At 32.1% G+C, this 20,530-nt stretch overlaps 1 protein-coding gene across 2 annotated transcripts in view; it reads left to right on the forward strand.

Annotated features, from left to right (window-relative positions):
- Positions 1-20,530, forward strand: part of LOC106791324 — a 46,519-nt gene that overhangs the window by 15,362 nt on the left and 10,627 nt on the right. For both annotated transcript variants that reach the window (XM_014756886.1, XM_014756893.1), the window contains exon 2: positions 8,384-8,662. In XM_014756886.1, coding sequence (XP_014612372.1) covers positions 8,506-8,662 — 157 coding nt within the window. In that variant the 5' untranslated portion in view covers positions 8,384-8,505. The remainder of the gene's footprint in view (positions 1-8,383; positions 8,663-20,530) is intronic.

Consider the following 20,530-nt stretch of genomic DNA (forward strand, 5'->3'; position numbering starts at 1 on the left):
ACATTTTTTTCCATATCTATTCGTTAAACATTTTGTTGTTAAAAACTTTTTTTACGTTCCATTAAACAATGTGCAATAATAGCGTGTGTCTTAATTCTCCGAATCGATTTAGTTCCATTAAACGAATGGACACGTTTGACTAACGATTCATTCGTTAGATGCTCGCAAGCGGAATACATTTTCCAGGTAAACACGCGAAACGTCGAACCAGATGTTCCTTTAGTTCATTGCAATCTAGTAACTATCACAGATAATAACAACTTGTCAGTTATGTAAGATGAGAATAATTTACGATCTAACGTTTCTATTTTCATTCTTTGATGACGACGATGATCAAAATCTTCTAATCTCCTCTTGCTATATTTTAAACATTCCACAACACGAAATATAATCTTAGACATCGAAAACTTTCGCGATGATCGTTTTTCAAATTTTGTTTAAATATGAAGATTGTGAAATTCTCAATATCGAACGAAAGATCGATTTTTTCGTGAGTATTGTTGAGAATACCTAAATCGATTTAAAAAAGAAAATTCTAATGATTTCCCATAAAATTATAGAGTATATTTACTTGATCGTTACATTTCGAAATGTCGAATTATTTTCGAAAGATATTTCGCGAAGTATAATTTACGGTTTAATCCAAATCAAATAACGAACAAATTCGCGAACTTGAAAAATTCTTTTTATAAAAGAGATAGTTTAAGTAAATAAATAATAATAAAAAGAAAAACAAGATGACAACATTCTTTCCAGACAAACTCTATTATTGAACGTTAGTATTGGTATCAGAAAAAGGATAGTTCGAGTAAGCGATAAACTGAGGTTAACGTATCTCATGAAAAAGCAGAGAAGCAAGTTTGGTGCAAACGATATGTCGATTACTACTACGAACACATTATCGCAACCTGGGATTTATTCCTTGGATAGTATACAATCTTCTATGGAATAAAAGAGCTTTTTGATAGAAAGCTACATCTTTTACTCTTGCCAAACGTTATCGCGTAAAGTGACAACGCGTAGCTGCTTGGGTTTGGCTACAAAGAAAAGGAAGAGGAAGAAGAAAAAGTAATAGAAGTTGGGCTAGAAAAATAAGAGGAAGAAGAAGAAGAAGAAGAAGAAGAGGAGAACACGGTAGCGAAAAAGAACCGATTCCCATGAGGATTTCCACGAGTGGAATCCCCAAATGACGTAGCTTGGTCTCTCCTATCCTTCTCTTCGACAAAGGACACTCATCAAGATTCTCCTTGAAATGAAAGAAAGAATCTAACTGACCTTCTATCTCTCACTATCTCTCTCTCTCTCTTTTCGATTTTCTACTACTCGATTTTTTTTTATAACCCCACCCCATTCTTATTGCACCCCTCACATCCCTTTGACCAATCTAACCATCTACTACTCGTCTTTATCGGTAATTAAGTCACATGGTACTCAAGCTTCATAGAAGCATCGTCCTACTTGTGTAAATATCGCTTTAAAGCGACTCCTTAGCGAGTACTCTAATGAGCATACTAACGTCGACGAACGAACAGCTTCGTTATCATCATTTCAAGGTCAACGGTTAAAGCATCTGCTTCCTTCATCTCGTTAATGTTGTCAGACCGTCGTCTTATCTGTGTGTTCTTTCTCATTCAATGAACAAAGTAATTAACAAAGAAGGATTCGTTATATTTCTTTAAGTTTCATTTTTTTTTATCATTTTACATTTTTCCTTTCTTTTTTTTTTTTTTGTTTCTTTCTATTTTTTTATTAAGCTAATGTATCTCATTGAATCAATGTGTGTATTTTACCTTTATGATTCTAATTAAGGTAATGTTTATGAAGCATTCGATGATACGCATGTTAATTAATTCATGATTATTATTGAAGACATCGTGAATAAACATGAAAGCGTACACCACGTATATACGAAGTGTACACTTTAAAAGTATAGTAGGTAATGTATAGTACATTACAATCTATACATGCTGGCTCGTCATGAATGCTAATGAAGATGGTAAACTTTTTCGGATCTCAAAGCGAGCGCATTGGAAGAGACTAGCGCTCTTTTTGCGAGGGACACCCTCGCTTGATATTCAATATGAGCGTCACCATAAAGGAAGAGAGATACCGCAATGTAGTACCGGACCAAGAGATATCGCTATTCTGCGTATGTATATGTGTATGTGTGTGTGTATACGTCGAGCGTTTTACTTCTCAAAGGTACGAGCTAAAAATATCGTTACGGAGATAACAAAAGATAGAACATATCCTATCTACGGGTATGCATTTGAAGAAAAATAATGCGACTAAAGGATGATAATTTTTTTTTTCTTTCTTTTTTTTTTTTAAATATGTCATACATACGCGCACGCTTAAAGATTTTCACGCTGTTAACACAATTTCGCCGTTTTAAATGTTTGGAATCGAGGAGAGAGAGAGAGAGAGAGAGAGAGCAAGATAGATATTTTATTGGAAAATAATAATAAATAAAAGTATCTTACACGCGAGTTCTCTCTAGATTATATTGTCTGAATACCGAAAACCATTATTCATGATTATCATGGAAAAAGTAGAATAAGAATCAAAAAATAGTAATAGAAAGAGATTCGCTACAGCTACAGTACATGTAACGTCGATGTATGAACTATGAGAGATAGAATTGCACTATAGAAAAAAAATTGCACTTTGGTAAAAATAAATAAATTACAAGGGCTCTAGGTATACTTCGTATTATCGAAGATAAAAAGATTCGTAATTACCGAATGATACTTTCGGGATAAAAAATCTTGCTAATTAATTCCTATTCGTATTGTTATCTCGTTGAGACCTATATTTTAATGTTGGTTTGTATTTCATGCTTCATGCGTCGGGTATTAACGAGACTGGTATCATTTCATTATTCGATAGAATCTATTCATCAAATGAATATATTTTGGGAAGAATGAATGAAGGTATGTTCTTGTTTTTACGTTTGTTAAAAATATAGAAAAAATATTTTATTGAATTTTAGTTCACTATCTCTATCTCTCTCTCTATATATATATATATATATATATATATTTTTGTCTTTCTTTGTTCACAGTACCTTTGATTTAAAGCTGTCTCTCTCTCTCTCTCTCTCTCTTCTGATCACGTTTCACTCACCGGCGCATTCGTACTTACGTGATTTGCTATAGTATAAATATCGACGCAATGTCTGCTAGGAAATTCGACAGGAAAAAGGTTTATACTATTCACTGTTCTTGTTGGTATTGGTAGTAGTTTCAAGCCGAAAAGCAGCATCGTTATCCTGTCTGAAATCTTTCAAAGTCTTAGAAACTTTCGTCGTGCTGTATCGTACAGTTCGTAGTTTGCAGTCTGCATTCGCTATTTACCATGTACATACTTCTACTTTCCTTTCGTTTCCATTTCTCGTATGTCACGTATCGTTCCTATGGAATTTCTTTCTTTTTTTTTTTTCTTTTACTTCTTTTTTTGTTTCTGTGCTTCCCCATCGCTGGTAAAAAAATTATGACATTAAAAAACGTAAACGAAAATTTCGAAATAATATTCGTTTTATTTTCTTACGAATAAAATGTACACTTTTTTTTTTTGATTATTTAGAAAAAAGCATTTTTAGATGTGTATATATATAAGTGTTGAAAAAATATAAAAGAATACGCGAGACTTTGATAGAAGTGAAATAATAGGAATAAGGAAAGGAGTAGGTCGACATCGACGTTGACATTTAACCGATAGAAAAACGATATTCGAAATGAATAATAATATAATTGCTTGTCAATCAATTCCAATAGGGATGCTTCAATGCATGCGCGAATTTTATTACCGTGAACAGAATATTCGATATTTAGTTGAAATATTTGCACGATTGATTTTCTTCTATCCCTGGATCAAAATCATCATCGACGAGCTATGCAAATGTTTCATTCGCAACAATATAATCAACTGGTTTATTGTTTTGTTTAAGATGATTAGTAATCAGTTTCTGTTTATTTATGAATTTCGCGTTATTGTTTTATACGTTCGAATATTGAGCGATGCATCAAATTTTAAATGAAATTGGAGAAAAAAAAAGAATAAAATTAATAAAAATTTAGGATTAACAAAAAATTGTTATTCCAATCCGAAATCTTAGTAAATAATGTCTCGATAAAAATGAATGAAAAATATAGTAAAACGAAAAGTTGATCTCGATGGTGGTACACGAGTTTCGTTCAAAGATCGTAATGTTTGCATTGCAAATGCATTTACTTCGTTATTCGAATACAATAGGTAGACTATGTTGAAGACCATGAGGCAACCGGTGGTGCGTTTATTTCGAAATGAAAAGGGCGGAGCTTATTTTATGTGTATTAGTGTGTCGATAAACGTATACGTTGTGTTCTGAACGAAGTCGTGAAATTTGCTGCTTTTCGCTTTACGACTGCACGCAGGTTTTAACGCTTGGAACTTGGAACAGGAAACTGGAAAAGTTAGTCATCGCTTTGCTATTACTTTACCTTATACTTTCTTCTCCTTCTTACTAACTCAATGAGATATCTTGAGTCTTATAAAAGATTAACGTTTGATATACATGTAACACAAACTTTTCTTCGATCCCAAATATAACGAGCTCTTAGGTACCTCATTTATTTTTTCTTTTTCTATCACGCGAATGCTGCCATACTTATGCATTTATGTATACCCAAATACAACCGTAACTTCGTTTCGAATTAATGAATAACACGAAGCAATATTCTGATGAAAAATGAAGCTACGTTGTTATCATTTCTTAAATTAACGTTTTTTTTATCCGTGCAATATGTAAAAACTACATAGTTATGCACATTTATATGCATACACCAACAACGTACACGTATTAATAATGTCATGAAACGCTAGCCGAAAGTCGAATACACTTTCTTTTCTTTTTTTTTTCTGTTTTTTTCAAGAAAAGTATTCAAAGACTTACTATATAATAAGTTTGTACGTGTAGATCGTGAGTATACTATAGCAATTCCGTGACATCTCTCAGCACAGACTCAAAACTCTAAAGCTGAATCGTGCCTTGGCGTTACTTTCTCATTGATTAGAAGCTCCCTTTTCGCGTGATGTTACCTCTTCACCTTCCTTCCCTTTTATTTCCCTTGAAACTGGATCACCTATAGAATTTACTAACTTTTAAATTAATATTCGCGAATTGTATAAAAAAATTTTTCTCCGAGCTTTTTGTAACTTTTACCCAAACGCGCTAATTTAATCCCTGAAATTTAATATTTTGAAAAGGAATTTCTCTACAAATTTAATTTTCCTTGTGTGAAACAAAAAAATAAAATATACTTTATTACTATAGATTATAATATATATATATTAAAGATAAAAAATATTTTATGCATCGAATTCGTCTCTCTACATTTACTATTTAACTTTTCATAAATGTTGAAAGTAATTTTCAAATGACAAATCTTAATCACGTTACCGTAAAATTTGCACTCGTGTAGCCCTCTACTACTATAATCTAACTCAAAGTAGAAACAAACTCAAACAAAGGAACATCGTGTTCTATGGTGTATTTAATCCTAGGACGAAGGGTTTGTTTGTTATCACAATGACGTGAAATTGTTCTTTCTTATCGAATGAGTTTCATCAAAGTCATTTCATTAATTTCGTCGCCTAGGACAGAGAGAATGAAAAGACAAATTCTACAACACATACACACACACATATATATCACTGGGAGAACGATCATCAAATAAGATCAAACGCGATCAAACGGCTCTCAAAGTCTGCCGGCTAGCAAAATATTTGATCGTCCTTTCTTCTCTTGCATCGATTCGTTTGTCGAAACGTTCAAACGAAACTTGATCCGTTCCAGTTACTTCTATTGAACCGATCACGAAATCATTGACAATGTGAAAATATTAAAAAAAAAAAAACAAAAAAAGAAAAAAACTATTTGAAGTAACAAGAAAATGGATAAAATAGAAAAAAGATTTTCGAGATAACTAAACTACTAGTCAACGAAAATGAACAAACATAATATTTCGGTATATATTTGCGTGAGCTGGTGGAATAAATTATACCGCGATGTTACAATGTGCAACCACTTGCTTGGAATAATAGACGAAGGAAAATGTGAAGGAGAAAAAGAGAAATTAGAGGGGATGAAAAATGAGAGAGAAAGAGAGAGAAAGAGAGTAAGAGACAAATAGATATGTATGGCGAACGAATGAAACACAGACGAGAGCAATGGCTCGAGAAACGTTTATATATACAACTTTGCCGAGAACTTCAAGCTGGAAGAAAAAATATTGCCAACTGGAATAATGTCATTTGCCACGTGCCATCTTCGAAAATAAAAGTAAAATACAAGTTTAGAATGATAGAAAGATATTAATATGATATTTAATTGTGTTATTTATAACATAATCTTTATTTTTCTATTTTTTGTTTTGTTTTAATTTAATTATTTTAAAATAATTTGATAATATATATATAAAAAAAAGGGAAAAATAAAAATGGAACGAAAGATACGTAGGCACAGATGTAGGTATTACGGTGGTAAACGTAGATTTGATTTATTTTTCGTTTTTACTTAAGCCGATACCAGCAAACCAACCATCTTCATGGAATGTTCAAAGAGAAATCTCAGCAAGGTCTTTTTTTAGATACGGTGAAGGAATGAGGGAAGGAGGAGGAGAGAGAGAGAAGGGGTAAAACGAACGACCGTTTGCATAGAAACTTTCGTATCGTCTTTCGATAGGAAAGTTGAATAAAATTCCAAACTCTTTTTCGGGGTTGGCTGCTGATGCTGAAAAACGGAGAAAAGAGATAGGCCGATAGCTCCGAATGCTTCTTCAATGGATCACAGCCCGACGAAAGAGAAAGGGATGGAAGGGTAGAATTTTGTAGGTTGTGTCGATAGGTACTTGTATACCTACGTATACTCCAATGAATGTGCACTTGTATCTCGGCCAGATAACCTTCGAGCCGTTCTCTTTCTTTCTTTCTTTTTTTCTTTCTCTTATTTTTCACCACTTTCATCCATCTTTGTTTATTCGCTCGCACACCATCGAAAGTTTTTTAACCAACACGAATTTTTCTCACTACATGAGAAAACGAAACTCCGTAATATATATCTCGATAACGTAAAGTCAACTGACAAATGTAATCCTCAGAAATGTAGATGTACGAAAAAAGTAATGATGATAGCTATAACTAGGTTAGCTGATATTATATAAATCTTCTTACTTCTTACGCATATTATAACGTTATTCCCGTGTCAAATATTTGTTATTTTTTGTTTTTTAACTTTTTTTTTACACAATATAATCGTGGACAAATATTCGTACAATTTGTATTTTTTTGTTCCGACCAATTATTCGTGTTTCGTACAATCGAACGATATTTATTTTACGAATATCGTAAATTTTTGTCCAATCCGTGTGTTTAACGGGGAAAGGGGTAGAAAAATATAAAAATACAAAATTGTGTAACATTGATCGTATCATTAAACACACACACCCGTCGATATAAATAATAATAAAAATAGGAAAAAGGAATATAAGAATTACGAGAATGACAATTTGTTGTTACTTTCTTTCTTCATTAAATCTCTTGGAGCGTGTAAGCTTTTACTTTACGTTGATTGACTTTTGAACCGTTTATCTGGTGACTCGCGTCACAGCCAACGCGTAATCGTTGAAGTAGACTATTAAACCCACTGCGTGAAACTGACGTTAAAATATCGAACGCCTGTGCACTTCCCTTCGATAATTTAAATGTCGGGAGACGAGCCCCGAGTGCCCAAGCGCTACGAGTGCAACTGTTATTATCGGAGTGCAACGATAGACCGTATTGTACGTCACTAGCACCTGTAGCCACATTTCAGATCGATTCCCTACGTGGATGTTCTCCTATCATTACCTCGATCAACGTCAAAAGATTAAAGGAAGGACACTAATGATTACTTACTTTTTCTTTCTATTACTTATCCTATTTTTTCCCCTCTCATTCAAATTGATCCTTGAACAAATTTCATATAATACGTATTATCGTAATTTCCTTTTTTTTTTTCTCTTTTTTTAAATAAAACTTTTCATTGCAAATTTAAATTATCGATATATATATATATTTATATATGAAATCAAATTTCTACCCCCTTTTCGTAGTAATTTAATATGAAAATGTAGAAAATGTTTCGATAATTATTCTTGATATTCTTGTTGTTTGCATAAATTTAATTCTGACGCCGGAGAAATATCATTAGACATTTATTCGTGACGAATGAAAATTGATTATTTTCAATAATTTATCCAAGTAAATTGACATCGTATAAAAATTGTTGTTACTTTACATTTTCTTTTTTGTTTTTTTCTTTTTAAAAAGAATTCCATCGCGAATAATCTTGTCCGTGTTTCAGACGGACAAGTACGACAATTTGCGATCGTTCTGAAAACGATCCTCCAGAGGTGTCACGTCAGCGAATATCAAGATTCCGCGTTGAACATCGAAAGCTTCGGGGGATGCGAAAACCGGTGGACGATGTCGACAGGACCAACCTGGGGGTCAAGGTTGTTCCTCGCATTCGCGACAACCACGATCGTAATCACCAATTATCAGTGCCACTGCGAGAGGACCCATCTACGCGAGAAGCTTGTTAACAGCTACCCAACGATGAGAAATATAACTCGTTTGCAAGGTGAGTTAACGACTCAATGATTATTAACGAAAAGTAATTATTATTTAATCTCTAGGCAATTTTTTTGCTGGATTCTATTTTTCGTTTTTTTTAAATAAATTTTATCTAAAAATCTCAATGACGAATTGAATTAAATTGAATCGATGATCAATGGAATTAAAAATAATTGTTATAAAAAATCGAAAAATTCAACGAAAACATTTAATGCTTACAATTTTAAATAATTTTAACGAGTATCATTTTAATCCTTTAACGGACAGCTGTAATAGGTATACCAGCACAACGAGAAAACAATTGTATAGGTTAAAACGAAAACTTTTATCAACGAAATAAACATAGATTCCCCATTGATGATCGATAATTAATCGATATCAATGCTTGATAACGTAAAAATACAAAAGATTAAAGCAACTTTAGAAAGAACTGATTCTACTTTTTTTGAAAAAATAAAAAGCCACCAACTAGGGTAGGTTGAATAGTAGGATTGATTAAATCCAGCTTGCCCATCCAAATGGCACGTTATTTGTTTGAAATGGAAAAGAAATTGCAACGAGCCTTGTATTCACGTATGTACAGATGATATCGAGGTTATTCAAAAGCAGGAATTTTAATATTGCTACGATAAAAATTGCGACCAGTAAAAATCTAATGGCGACATTTGATAATTCCTATTCCTAGAAAAAAAATCTGTCAGAGAGAGAAAAAAAAAGGGTGAAAATCGAATGCGATTTGTAAAGCGAGTTTGTATTTATCAAGCGAATGACTATCGGACAAAGCCTCTCATGCTAGTTTCCGACCGTTTTCCGCACAGTTGTTTGTACGAGAAAAAAAATATTGCTACAAAAAAAAGAAAAATAAAAAGAAAAGAAGAAAAAAAAGGGGGAAAAAGAAAACGAAGGGAACAGATGGCGAGCGATAATGCATGAATGAGAATTTTCAATATTTGCTCACTTGCTCGAATTCTTTTCCCCTACCTTCTCTTATTTCTTTCGCATGATGTCCTATGTCTAACATTTTGTTTTATTATTTATCTCTTCTTTCTATTATATTTTTTACCTATTTTTCTTTTTTTTTTCTTTATATTCAATTGTTTCAAAATTTTTATATTATAAATATGTAATTAATATATTAATGTGTGATATAATTAAATAATTTATTTATCTAACCTACACTTATGTTTCTCTCGGTTCATATTTTTACCCAAATTTTAAACTTCATTTTTAAATGGTTACAAAATTTAATTACAACTCACCTAGATATACATTTACCCTGGTGTAGGAAAGATAACACGTGTGCAACGTAAACTAGTTTCTTACAATTTTGGTTATTCCATTGAAATATTCAATTTGTAATTCTCAAATTGTTCTAACTATTAGAAAAATTTCAACAAAATTTCGGCCGAATATCTATTTACCCTTTGATGCAGAAAAAAAAAAACACATATGCAACCTAAAACTTGTTCTTCCAATATTTATTTTCTATTATCATCTAAACGTTTACCTTAATTCCTTTGAATTGGTTAAAGGCTTCGATAACTTTAATCTAAATTTTACACGAATATTTATATTCCCTTGATGCAGGAAAGAAAACACGTATCAAATCCTAAAACTTTTTCTTCCAATATTTTGTTTTTATTATCATCTAAACGTTTACCTTAATTCCGTTAAATTGGTTAAAGGCTTCGATAATTTTAATCTAAATTCTACACGAATATTTATTTTCCCTTGATGCAGGAAAGAAAACACGTATCCTAAAACTTTTTCTTCCAATATTTTGTTTCTATTATCATCTAAACGTTTATCTTAATTCCTTTGAATTGGTTAAAGGGTTAGATAATTTTAATCAAAATTCTACTCGATATCTATTTTCCCATGGTGGTATAAAGGAAAACGCGTGGGACCGAGACCACCTTTTCCATTCTAATATAATAAACGGCGCGCGAAGTCGAAGTGCAAGGAGGTGCGCACCGCTTTAATTACTCGCTATGGAGTTGATCACTATACGTGGCTAATCCGAGTTACCGACCCAAACCTGCCGGTGATTCGTCTGGCGCAAAAGTTGCACCGAACTTTCTCTTCTCTCTCTCTCTCACACACACACACACACACACAGACCAATGCTTCTATCTCTTTCCGTCTCTGTCGCACATATACAAACACCAATACTTCTATCTCTTTCTTTCTATTTTTCTCTCTCTCGTCCAAAATTCCCGTCCAACCAGCATCCCCCTTCCTCAGTACACCTAACGATCCATACTTTCTGCACACATAAGCTCGAGCTAGCCAGCTAAACTTTCGCTTCTAGGCTGAATTTTATGACCGAACCCCCATTGCGGCCATCCTTCTTTAACACACCGTACGAATTTTATATTCTGTCTCTCTTTTACTATTTCTCTCTCTATCTCTCTCTCTTTTTTATTTATAATTCAACGAATAATCCAAACCACCGAATAGTTCGATCTATGCGACAAGATTTGAAAAAAAAAAGAAAGATGAAAAAAAAAGAAATCAGTTGGTCTGCTTTAATATGTTTTCCATTTACTGTATTTATTCCTTATATAAAACATCGATCGATGCATTCATTTAATATCGGCCTTTTATTTGATTTTTTTCTTTTCTTACTTTTATATATAAAAAGTTGTCGAAAATGGTGATCCCTATCATCGAATAATAGGTTACATCCCGATAACGTGAAACGATTTTGAAATTCTTCCATTCGAAAAAGCATCCAGAAAATAAATTCATTCCGATAATGCGGATTCATTTCACACTTAACGGACGGATGTCATCGAGTATGCTGTAATTTTCAACGAATCGGGATGATTCTCTATTATTAGGATATATGCAGAATTGTGATTTACGTTTATCTGTCCGTATGATTTATTTGAACGTCGCATTTATGTTCATCCCCCTCCCGTATAGGGTGTGTTCATTGAAATATTAGGGATGAACATAGTGACCGATCGATTGGTTGGTAATTTTAGCGATTTCAAAAATAAGGATCACGAAAATATAGATTTATTAATAATCGATATTTCGTATCAAACTGACATGGTTGTTAGCATTCGTGGCAATATTTTTGGAACACCCTATATGTTGTGCACACAGTCACGAACGTTAGCAATCGTTTGGTTATCGATGTTCGTAGTGGGGTGGTAAACGCATGGATATAGTATTCATATATATAATATATCTCTATGCATGTGCACACTTATGTCCCTGTAAATTTAACACAACCTAATATATCATGTGAACTGATTACGTTTGTAGAAATTTAACTTTTAGCGACACAAATTTTCAACCTCGTCGTTGTCGTTGTCGTCGTCGTGACTCTACAAACGATAAAAATCGTCGCGTGATTCTAAAATGCATTTACTTCCTTTTTGTACGACGAATAAAAAAATGCAAGTGTGCAAAAAAAAAAAAAAAAAGAAACTCTTACGTTTTCCTGCCTCGTCCTGGACACTCTAACGATAGAAACGTTCATTCGTTCTTGTTGTGTTGTTGTTGTTGTTGTTGTTGCTGCTACTGCTGTTACTGCATTTCCCTCGAGGTAACGTGTCCCATATTACCAACCGTTAATTGCATCGAAAGTGTAAATTGCATGGCGTACCCACCGTCGTCGTATCGTCCAGTCGAATTTAGAACAGATAGAAAGAATCTTCTATCAAACTCCAATTATGAGAATTTGCGTCGTAAGCCGTATATATTTGTAGATAATATTGAGATGATCTATAAAATAAGACGTCATTTGTTTTCTTTCTTTTTCCGTTAAAAAAATGTGTACATGATCGATACGCTGGAGAAAAAAAAAGGAGAATAATTTTCTTTCGAACAATGTTATAATATTTAAAGCCATGAGATAAACTGTTTGGATAAATATCTAAATAATATACGAAATTCTTTTTCGGTGTGTGTTTTTTTTTTTTTCTTTCTTTCTTCCTTTTTTTTTTTATCGACGAATCGAAACACTTGGACACGTAATTCGTGAGAAAATATTCCGACGAGTGCACTTACGTGTTATCGCTTGAATCCCGTTTAAATCTATTGCCACATTATGCCGCAAATGTAGGGTCTTTTTCAGTTTTATTATCAGAACCGAGTAGTCCCTCTAAATCCTCATGAAATTTTGACGAGACGATTAGATTTGAAAAAAGAAAAAAAAAAAAAAGGAAGGAAAAAAAGAAGTTTTGCAACGACACGCTTTAAAAAAAAAATGTTCTCAGATTAACATAAAATTATTATTATCCTAATATTATCAACTTCTTACCGGTCATTAAATAATATCAAAATAGCTAGTACGATTTATACAGAGTAACATATCTAACAAACACTTTAAACGTGTTTAAAACGTTCGAGAGTTTCCAATGATTTTCTCCCAACATCAACGAGCCTGGTTAATCAAATTGTCTCTCGAAACGAGGATTACAGTTTTCCAACTATGCAATGAAGTAATGAATTGGATTATTGAACGATCCATAAGTTTCATCATTGACGCGAAAGTGATCGGCTCGAAATTATGGATAGACAGTGTGTACCTACAGAAATTGTGATTCAACATTATACGAATTATTCGATTAAAAGAAAAACAGATAATATATCGATCGATCAAAATTATCCTGTCGGTTGTCGATTGGAATCTGTTTACAATGAAAACTGTCGATCTAATATAAAAAAAAAAAAAGAGAAAGAAATTTTATTATTATCTATCGGACCGTCCAAAGATTTTGATCTTATGGTCGACGTATTTCTACGTATGTGTGAATGAAATCAACCGAAAATGTTATTGTATTATATTTAATAATTTCACAATGCGACAAAATGATCGCTATTCTTCAACGAGTCGAGAAAATCAGTACGCTGGAGGTGGTTCCTTTTCTTTATGGTTCACCTAAACGAGGTCGTGACGAAAGCATTATTCAGCGACTAACCTAGATTTTTAATTTCATTTTCGAAATTCTATGTATACTGAAGTTTGTTAGCGTGACATTTATTACGTAGAATATTTTAATTTTAGTAAGTACATCAATTTAATAATAACAAAATGAAATTTTATCGAAAATTTTAATAATTTTAAGGGAAAATGATAATACTCGTTTTAAAATATACTTTTATGTATTTTCATATTGGCACGCGTCTATGTTATACTTTAAGAAAATGATTTTCGTAGAGTAGCAAATTGAAAAGACGTAGTTTGACAAGCAAATAAACGTTTTCGCTCAATTTAAATTTATCGACTCTGACTTTGACAAGGTAATTGGTGGTTACATACGACTTTAAACATTTGACGAGTCTATCGAGATCGGATATCGGATCGGTTATCGATTCGGTTAAATGCGTAACAGTTTATGATGAAATGCAAGGATCCCTAAGTACTGTAAACTTTAAATACAAAATATTTGATTGTTTAATAAGAAAAATTCCAAGATATGAAAATTTCAAAATAAACTTAAAAACACACACATATATATTATATTATAGTAGAATTGTATAAATCGATATATAAATCGAACGTACATACGTAATGCATAGAAATTCTCTATAAAACGAAACGAAAGATATCAAATTTTATCGGAGAAACGTGATAACGAAGTAAATAAGTTAGATTACTCAAACAATCTATATTACAAAGCTTTATATATATATATACACATACATATCTACAATCTTAGGAAGAAGTACAATATTCCAGTACGGTGAAACGGATTTACAAGGGGATTAGATTCAAAGTTACTTCGTTATTGAGAATAGTCCTCTTGGAATTAGTATGTTACTTCTGTATTAGAACTATTTTATTTTAACTCTCAATTGAAGTAAACAATGCCCCATCTGTGGAACACTAAATCGTTCAGTTTATTATCCGGTCTAACGAGAAATTGATTTCTCTTGAAGTATTGTAAAATAGAAATAAAAGAAAAAAAGAAAAAAACGATCTACTCTCATTGCTTCATATAGAATACAACAAACGTGCATTCGTGTACGTTCGTGTTCGTTTATCTAAAACGAGTTTCAATGAACTTACACACGATAAATCGATCTCAAAATCAATTTGGAAAAATGCTGATTGAAAGGTTATTGCCGGATGAATCGCGACGAGTTTTCCGACTTGAAAAACGTACAAGCAATTTCAAAATGTGTAGCTTATAAATCTTGTTTCATTTAATTTCGTAGCGTGACAATACATATTCGTTGAACATTGTAACGTAATTTTCAGTAGTGGCAATTCAAAAAAAATAACAAAACGTCCCATCCATGCGGAAAATACCGTGTAAGTATTTATGCTAGCAACAAGTATTTCTCATCGTGAAAAAGAAACAATTTTTATTTTTATTTTTTTTTTTCTCTTTCTTTTTCTTTCTTTCGGGGGAAATAGAAATACGTTTTACATATCTGATAATTACTATCTAAATACCGGTAGAAAAATCATATTTTTACGTCGACAAAAAAATATATGCATTACATATATACATATATATATATAGTATTTAATTTATATCTATCTCTCGGCTTAACGATGCGTCAGGAAACGGAAATAATATTTCCACGCGATAACCCAAAATTGTTGGAAAGTCTACACAGTAATTGTTTCTCGTTGAGAATTTTTCTTCTTTCCTTTTTTTATTCTAACAGCTTTTTTTCCGTTGATTTGCCTTTGAATCGTTAACGTCTCGTTTTCCCATGTCAGTTAATCCCAATCGTATAAAAGGTTCATCCGAATGAGTTCATCCGAATTCATTTGAATAGGTAGTTTATTTCATTAATTCTCCCGCCAGTCTAATATTACATCCGTAATATATTTAAAATACTTTTTTCGTTCGTTTTACATGACCAAATATGGAAATATTTGGAGAGGATCAGTTATATATATATATTTCTATGTATGTATGTGGAAGGTTGAAATATTAGTATCGTTTTTCTTCCCATTCATCTCCTACTCACCTCTGCCCAACGAACAAATCTATTTTACATTTTTTTTTTTCATGGCTTATCAACGTGACGAACGCGTTTTACCGTTGGCATTTTGTTTTATCCACGAGATATTTCGAAAGCTGCTACTGCTGCTGCTGCTGATGCTATTATATTTTTTCTTTTATTTTACATTAGATCCCACATGTAGAAAATTCTCATGTATTCACATGCGTACTTACGTTGTATAAAATATTCAACAAAATGTATTCGTATAAACCACGCGAAAGTATTACAAGTGAATTATTTTTGGTGTTAAAATGATTCTAATCTCTCGTCAAAGGTTTCTTTTATCTAATTAAATGATTAATTTAATAATGATTAAAACAAAAAATATATATATATATATAAATACCTTTTCTTCGATGAAATTGAACTTATTTCTTTGAATTCTAATAAGAAGATTATAATTATAATGTATAAACATATTCATTGAAGTATCAACTCGCTGTACACGTCGCTGTGAACTTGTTATCGTTCTGTTGCTCGGTGAATTCATAGAAGATATTCCAGGATGACGTACTTCCTTGATTAAGTAAGTTCTTAGTTCACGTTGAGAAGTCACGAGAAAGTAGTACGAAAATTCTGGATAATATAAGGACAATGATTTTCAAACAAAGTGACATGTAACTATATATTATTGCATTTTATATTACTTAACACGAACATTTGAATATTATTAAAATCTAATAAATCAATTGTAAAATGAATTATTTATGAAACGATATCTAACTAATGTAAATCGTTATTCTTGGTTAAAATGATCACCTTGTAGAAAATATAATTAATAATTACAATGAACAATGTAAAAAAATGTATTCCGAAAGATATTTCGTGTCTAATACGCGAGAATCACGATAAACGGTATGTACCGTACGGTTTTCAAACACGAACTGAATTTAACATTGATCTGCACATCTTTAAAAACAACGGAACTAATATTATCAACAACGAATAAGCCAAGGTAATAAAAGAAACATTCTCGGAAGAATTGTTTATGTAATCCCCCCTCCCCCCATGTATATACATATGTACATTTCTTCATTGTATCCCAATAAAAAAGCAATTTATATGCGTGTGCATGTCCTGTGTATTTCCAAATAATATTTTAATGTTACTTTTTCATATTACATTTGTTAATTAATGCGGAACTAATGATCATATAATGTTTTCTTTTTTATAGGAATTTAAGTATATAAAAGATATATTAAATATTCTTTTACAAATATAATATTATTAAAATCTGACACTGAAATAATATTTATTTTTATTCTTTAACAAGTATCTGTTAAAGAAAAAGAAAAACTTGTATCAAGAAATGATCGACCTTGTCAATCGATCATTGACCATTCGAGTGTTAAGTTTTTCTCGTAGAAAACACGTGTGAGAAAATTCGCTGAACGTCGGTTTAAAATGTGCAAAAGTGAGAAGAAGGTGGAGGGGCACAGGGGGTGGCGGCACGTTCCACAGATGAAAAACGAGCGCCAAAGACGAATGATCCGACGTTCTCGCACTTTTGCTATAAGGTGATGCGTCGAAACAAATGGTTTTCGTTAGATGTATATTTATTAGAAATGTCTACCTCGATCCCTCTTTTGATCGGTATCTTCTTTTGAGTTTGAAAGAAGAATGAAATAAGTGAAACGTAAGGAAAATGAGATCTTCAAGTAAGATCTTTACGAAAGTCTATTCGTGACTGTATCTCGAATATAAATGAAACTAATGTATTTCTTTGAAACAATTTATCATTAATTTTCTATCATTACATACACTTTAAAGCACACTTGTTATTTTTATGTTTTATCAATAATGAATAATTTAAAATCAACGATATATATTATATTCATTAATGAGATATATATTCTTTACAAAAATTAATATTTTTAAATAGAATTTTTTGACCAATATAGAACACTGTATAAATATATTTTAAATGATAAACAAATAATTAAATGTCTTTATTTAAATTCTACATATGTATATATACAATGTTTATAATTAATACGTATTATTTCCTTTATGAGAGAGAGAGAGAGAGAGAGAGAGATATTTACATCTCTCGAAAATACATTTCCAAAAGTATTTATATAAAAGCTTTAAAGGGTATCGTGGAAAAAAAAAAAAAAAAAGATAATATTACGAACGCTATCTCGTTTAATTCCGAGCGATTTTACAATGCAACAATGGTTGTTCAATTTTCTGGATAAAAAAAAAAAAAAAAAAAAAAAAAAAAAAAAAAAAAAAGAAAAAAAAAAAGAAAAGAAGGAAAAAAAACTGGCCAGTGTATAAAATAAACTCGATTTTAAATTCGAGACGAGAATACATCATCGATCGTAACGAATCGCAATCGGGGTAAACTACTTTACCGTTTTCCGTTCATTTATTTCAATCAGTTGTTATATACGATTTCTCACTCTCTTTCTGAGCAACTTTCTTCGGGAATTTTTGGCAATGTATAATCCCACCCCTCGACAATGCAGCTAAGCGTTAATTATTTGAGTTATATGGTCGACGATGCGAATCGAGGCTTGAAAGTCCATCGTTGGAAGAATCGCCAGCAGAGAATGGACGTCGATAATAGAGCACTTTGGGTCAAGTACTTTAATCTCTAACTCGAAGCGACGAGCGAAAAAGGAAAAGGGATAGAGAGAGAGAGAGAGAGAGAGAGAGAGAGTGAGAGAGAAAATAAGAGAGGAAAAGGGTAAAGGGATGAGTGTGTATATTCATATATATTCGATATATATGTGTATGGAAGAAACAAGGAGAGAGAAGCGAGTATAAAGGTAAAGGGATGAGTGTGAGTGTGAGTGTGTAAATTTGAGAGAGAGAGAGAGAGAGAGAGAGGAAAAATGTGTGTTTGTGTGAGTTTGAAAGAGAGAGAGAGAGAGAGAGAGAGAGATTATATGTGTATGAGTAAAAGAGAATGGCGGGAGATTTTTAGCGGAGAGTTCAAACCTTTCCCCTCTCCTCTCCCCATTAGTGCTAATGAAAGGCACGTGCAGTAACTGACCTTTTTTTTCTCCCACTCTTTCTCTCTCTCTTTCTCTCTCTCGTCATTGTACAGAAGTTGTCGAATGTCTAATGGATTCGCGGAGCTTAATTAACGCCCTTTTTCGTGCGTGAACACATGCATGTGAAGAAATAGGTATAAAACTTGCTGGTTTTTCCCGTCCAACAAGCTATTTCGTTCATTATTATGTTGGCCTTTTGTAGATTCACGCATCTCTCGGCTTTGACCGATGACTTTTCGTATTTTATATTTTTTATTTTTGCTTCTCTTTCTATCCCTCTCTCTCTTTCTTTATCTTTATCTCGCAAAAGCTATAACAAGTATAGTAACAGTATCATCAATGTTATCCAAAGAGAAACTGGACATGCACGCACACAAAGAACAATATTGCAACTACGAAAGATTCTAACGTATTTTCATGAAATGAAAGTTAGCATTCTATTTGTCTCTACATTTCTATTTTCTTTATAATGATGTTATCTTTCTGAAACTAGATGTTTTCAAATTATATATACAAGTCATCGTTAGAATTGTAATAATAATATTTGAATTTAACGGAATTATATGGATTAACATAGAAAAGAATTAGAAATGTGTATAATTGATTGTTAACTAACTAGAAATAATTCTATCGAGAATCGTCAATTACTTGTCACGATTTTAGATATTCCTAATAGTTAGAGAAGGTCGATCGAAAAGCAATCAGGAAACTGTTCTGATGGTGAAAATCGACGCAGGAGAAGCTCGCTAAGGGTTGTTCCTAAAATCGAATATCGACGCGAGAAAGTGCCAGCTGCCAATTCAAATTTATTACCAGGTTTATAATCTAACGCGTAACGTTTTAGTGTCACTAAAATTTTATACGAAAGTTTTCAATTATAATCACTCGTTTTCAAAAAAATCGCAATTAAAATAAATCGGAGTACTAAATTCATAAAAAAAAAAAAAAAAATATACTTCGAGCCAAAAAGGAAACGTGCGAATTGAGATATAGAAAAGAAAAAAAATTATAAATTTTTTAGCAAAATAGAAACAACAAGAGAAAAATAATTTAGTAATCATTTTCGAACCACATTTTCTAATTTGATATCGCATTTGATTATCGTATGAATAGTATTGTTCCAAATTAATATATAATATTATATACAAGTCCAGTTATAGATGTTCCAGATATTGCCAACGATTTGATAGAAGCAACTCAAACGATCTCTGAGTTCACTACTATCGAGTTTAGTGGTTGGTTAAACTAGAAAGTGTCTAGTTACTGGATTCTCCTCCTCTTTCCCATAGTTCATAGAACGATCTAGACCGTAGATCGAAAGGAAGAGGATTCCAAGGTGATAGGATAGACTGAGCCGAAGGCAAGACATAAAACTATACTTTGTCGAAGACGTTAAGGTTTTTTATCCAGTGAACCAAAAACACTGACAACAAAAATCGGATCACCCAAAGGATAAGTCATTTTCTTTTTCAACGAGACATAGAAGAATCGATCGTTTGAGTGAACATTTTATCTCTTTAACGATCGATTTTAAATTTAACGTATATGTGTACGTACATATATGTATCTATGTAAGCGAAGAAATAATATACGTGTGAAAATATGTTAAATGAAATATAATATATAAAAAACACTTTTTTTTTCTCTATGCGATAATCGCGAAAAATATTTTCATACGTTCTCGTTAATATTCATATCTCATCGCTAAGGAAAGCCCCACGTAGTTTTATCTCCCTCTCTAAATTGAAATATCTTTCAGCTCGTTTTTAGCGAACCTCATTTAGTGGGGAAATGCAAATATGATGTAATCGTTAAAGGGCACACTTTTCTCAAAAAGAAAACAAAAGGGAAATGAACTAAATAAGAAAAAATAATTTCCTTTTTTTTTTTTT

Source organism: Polistes canadensis, unplaced genomic scaffold (assembly GCF_001313835.1).
Source record: "Polistes canadensis isolate GaletaPanama2010 unplaced genomic scaffold, ASM131383v1 scaffold_7, whole genome shotgun sequence".
Taxonomy (NCBI): domain Eukaryota; kingdom Metazoa; phylum Arthropoda; class Insecta; order Hymenoptera; family Vespidae; genus Polistes; species Polistes canadensis.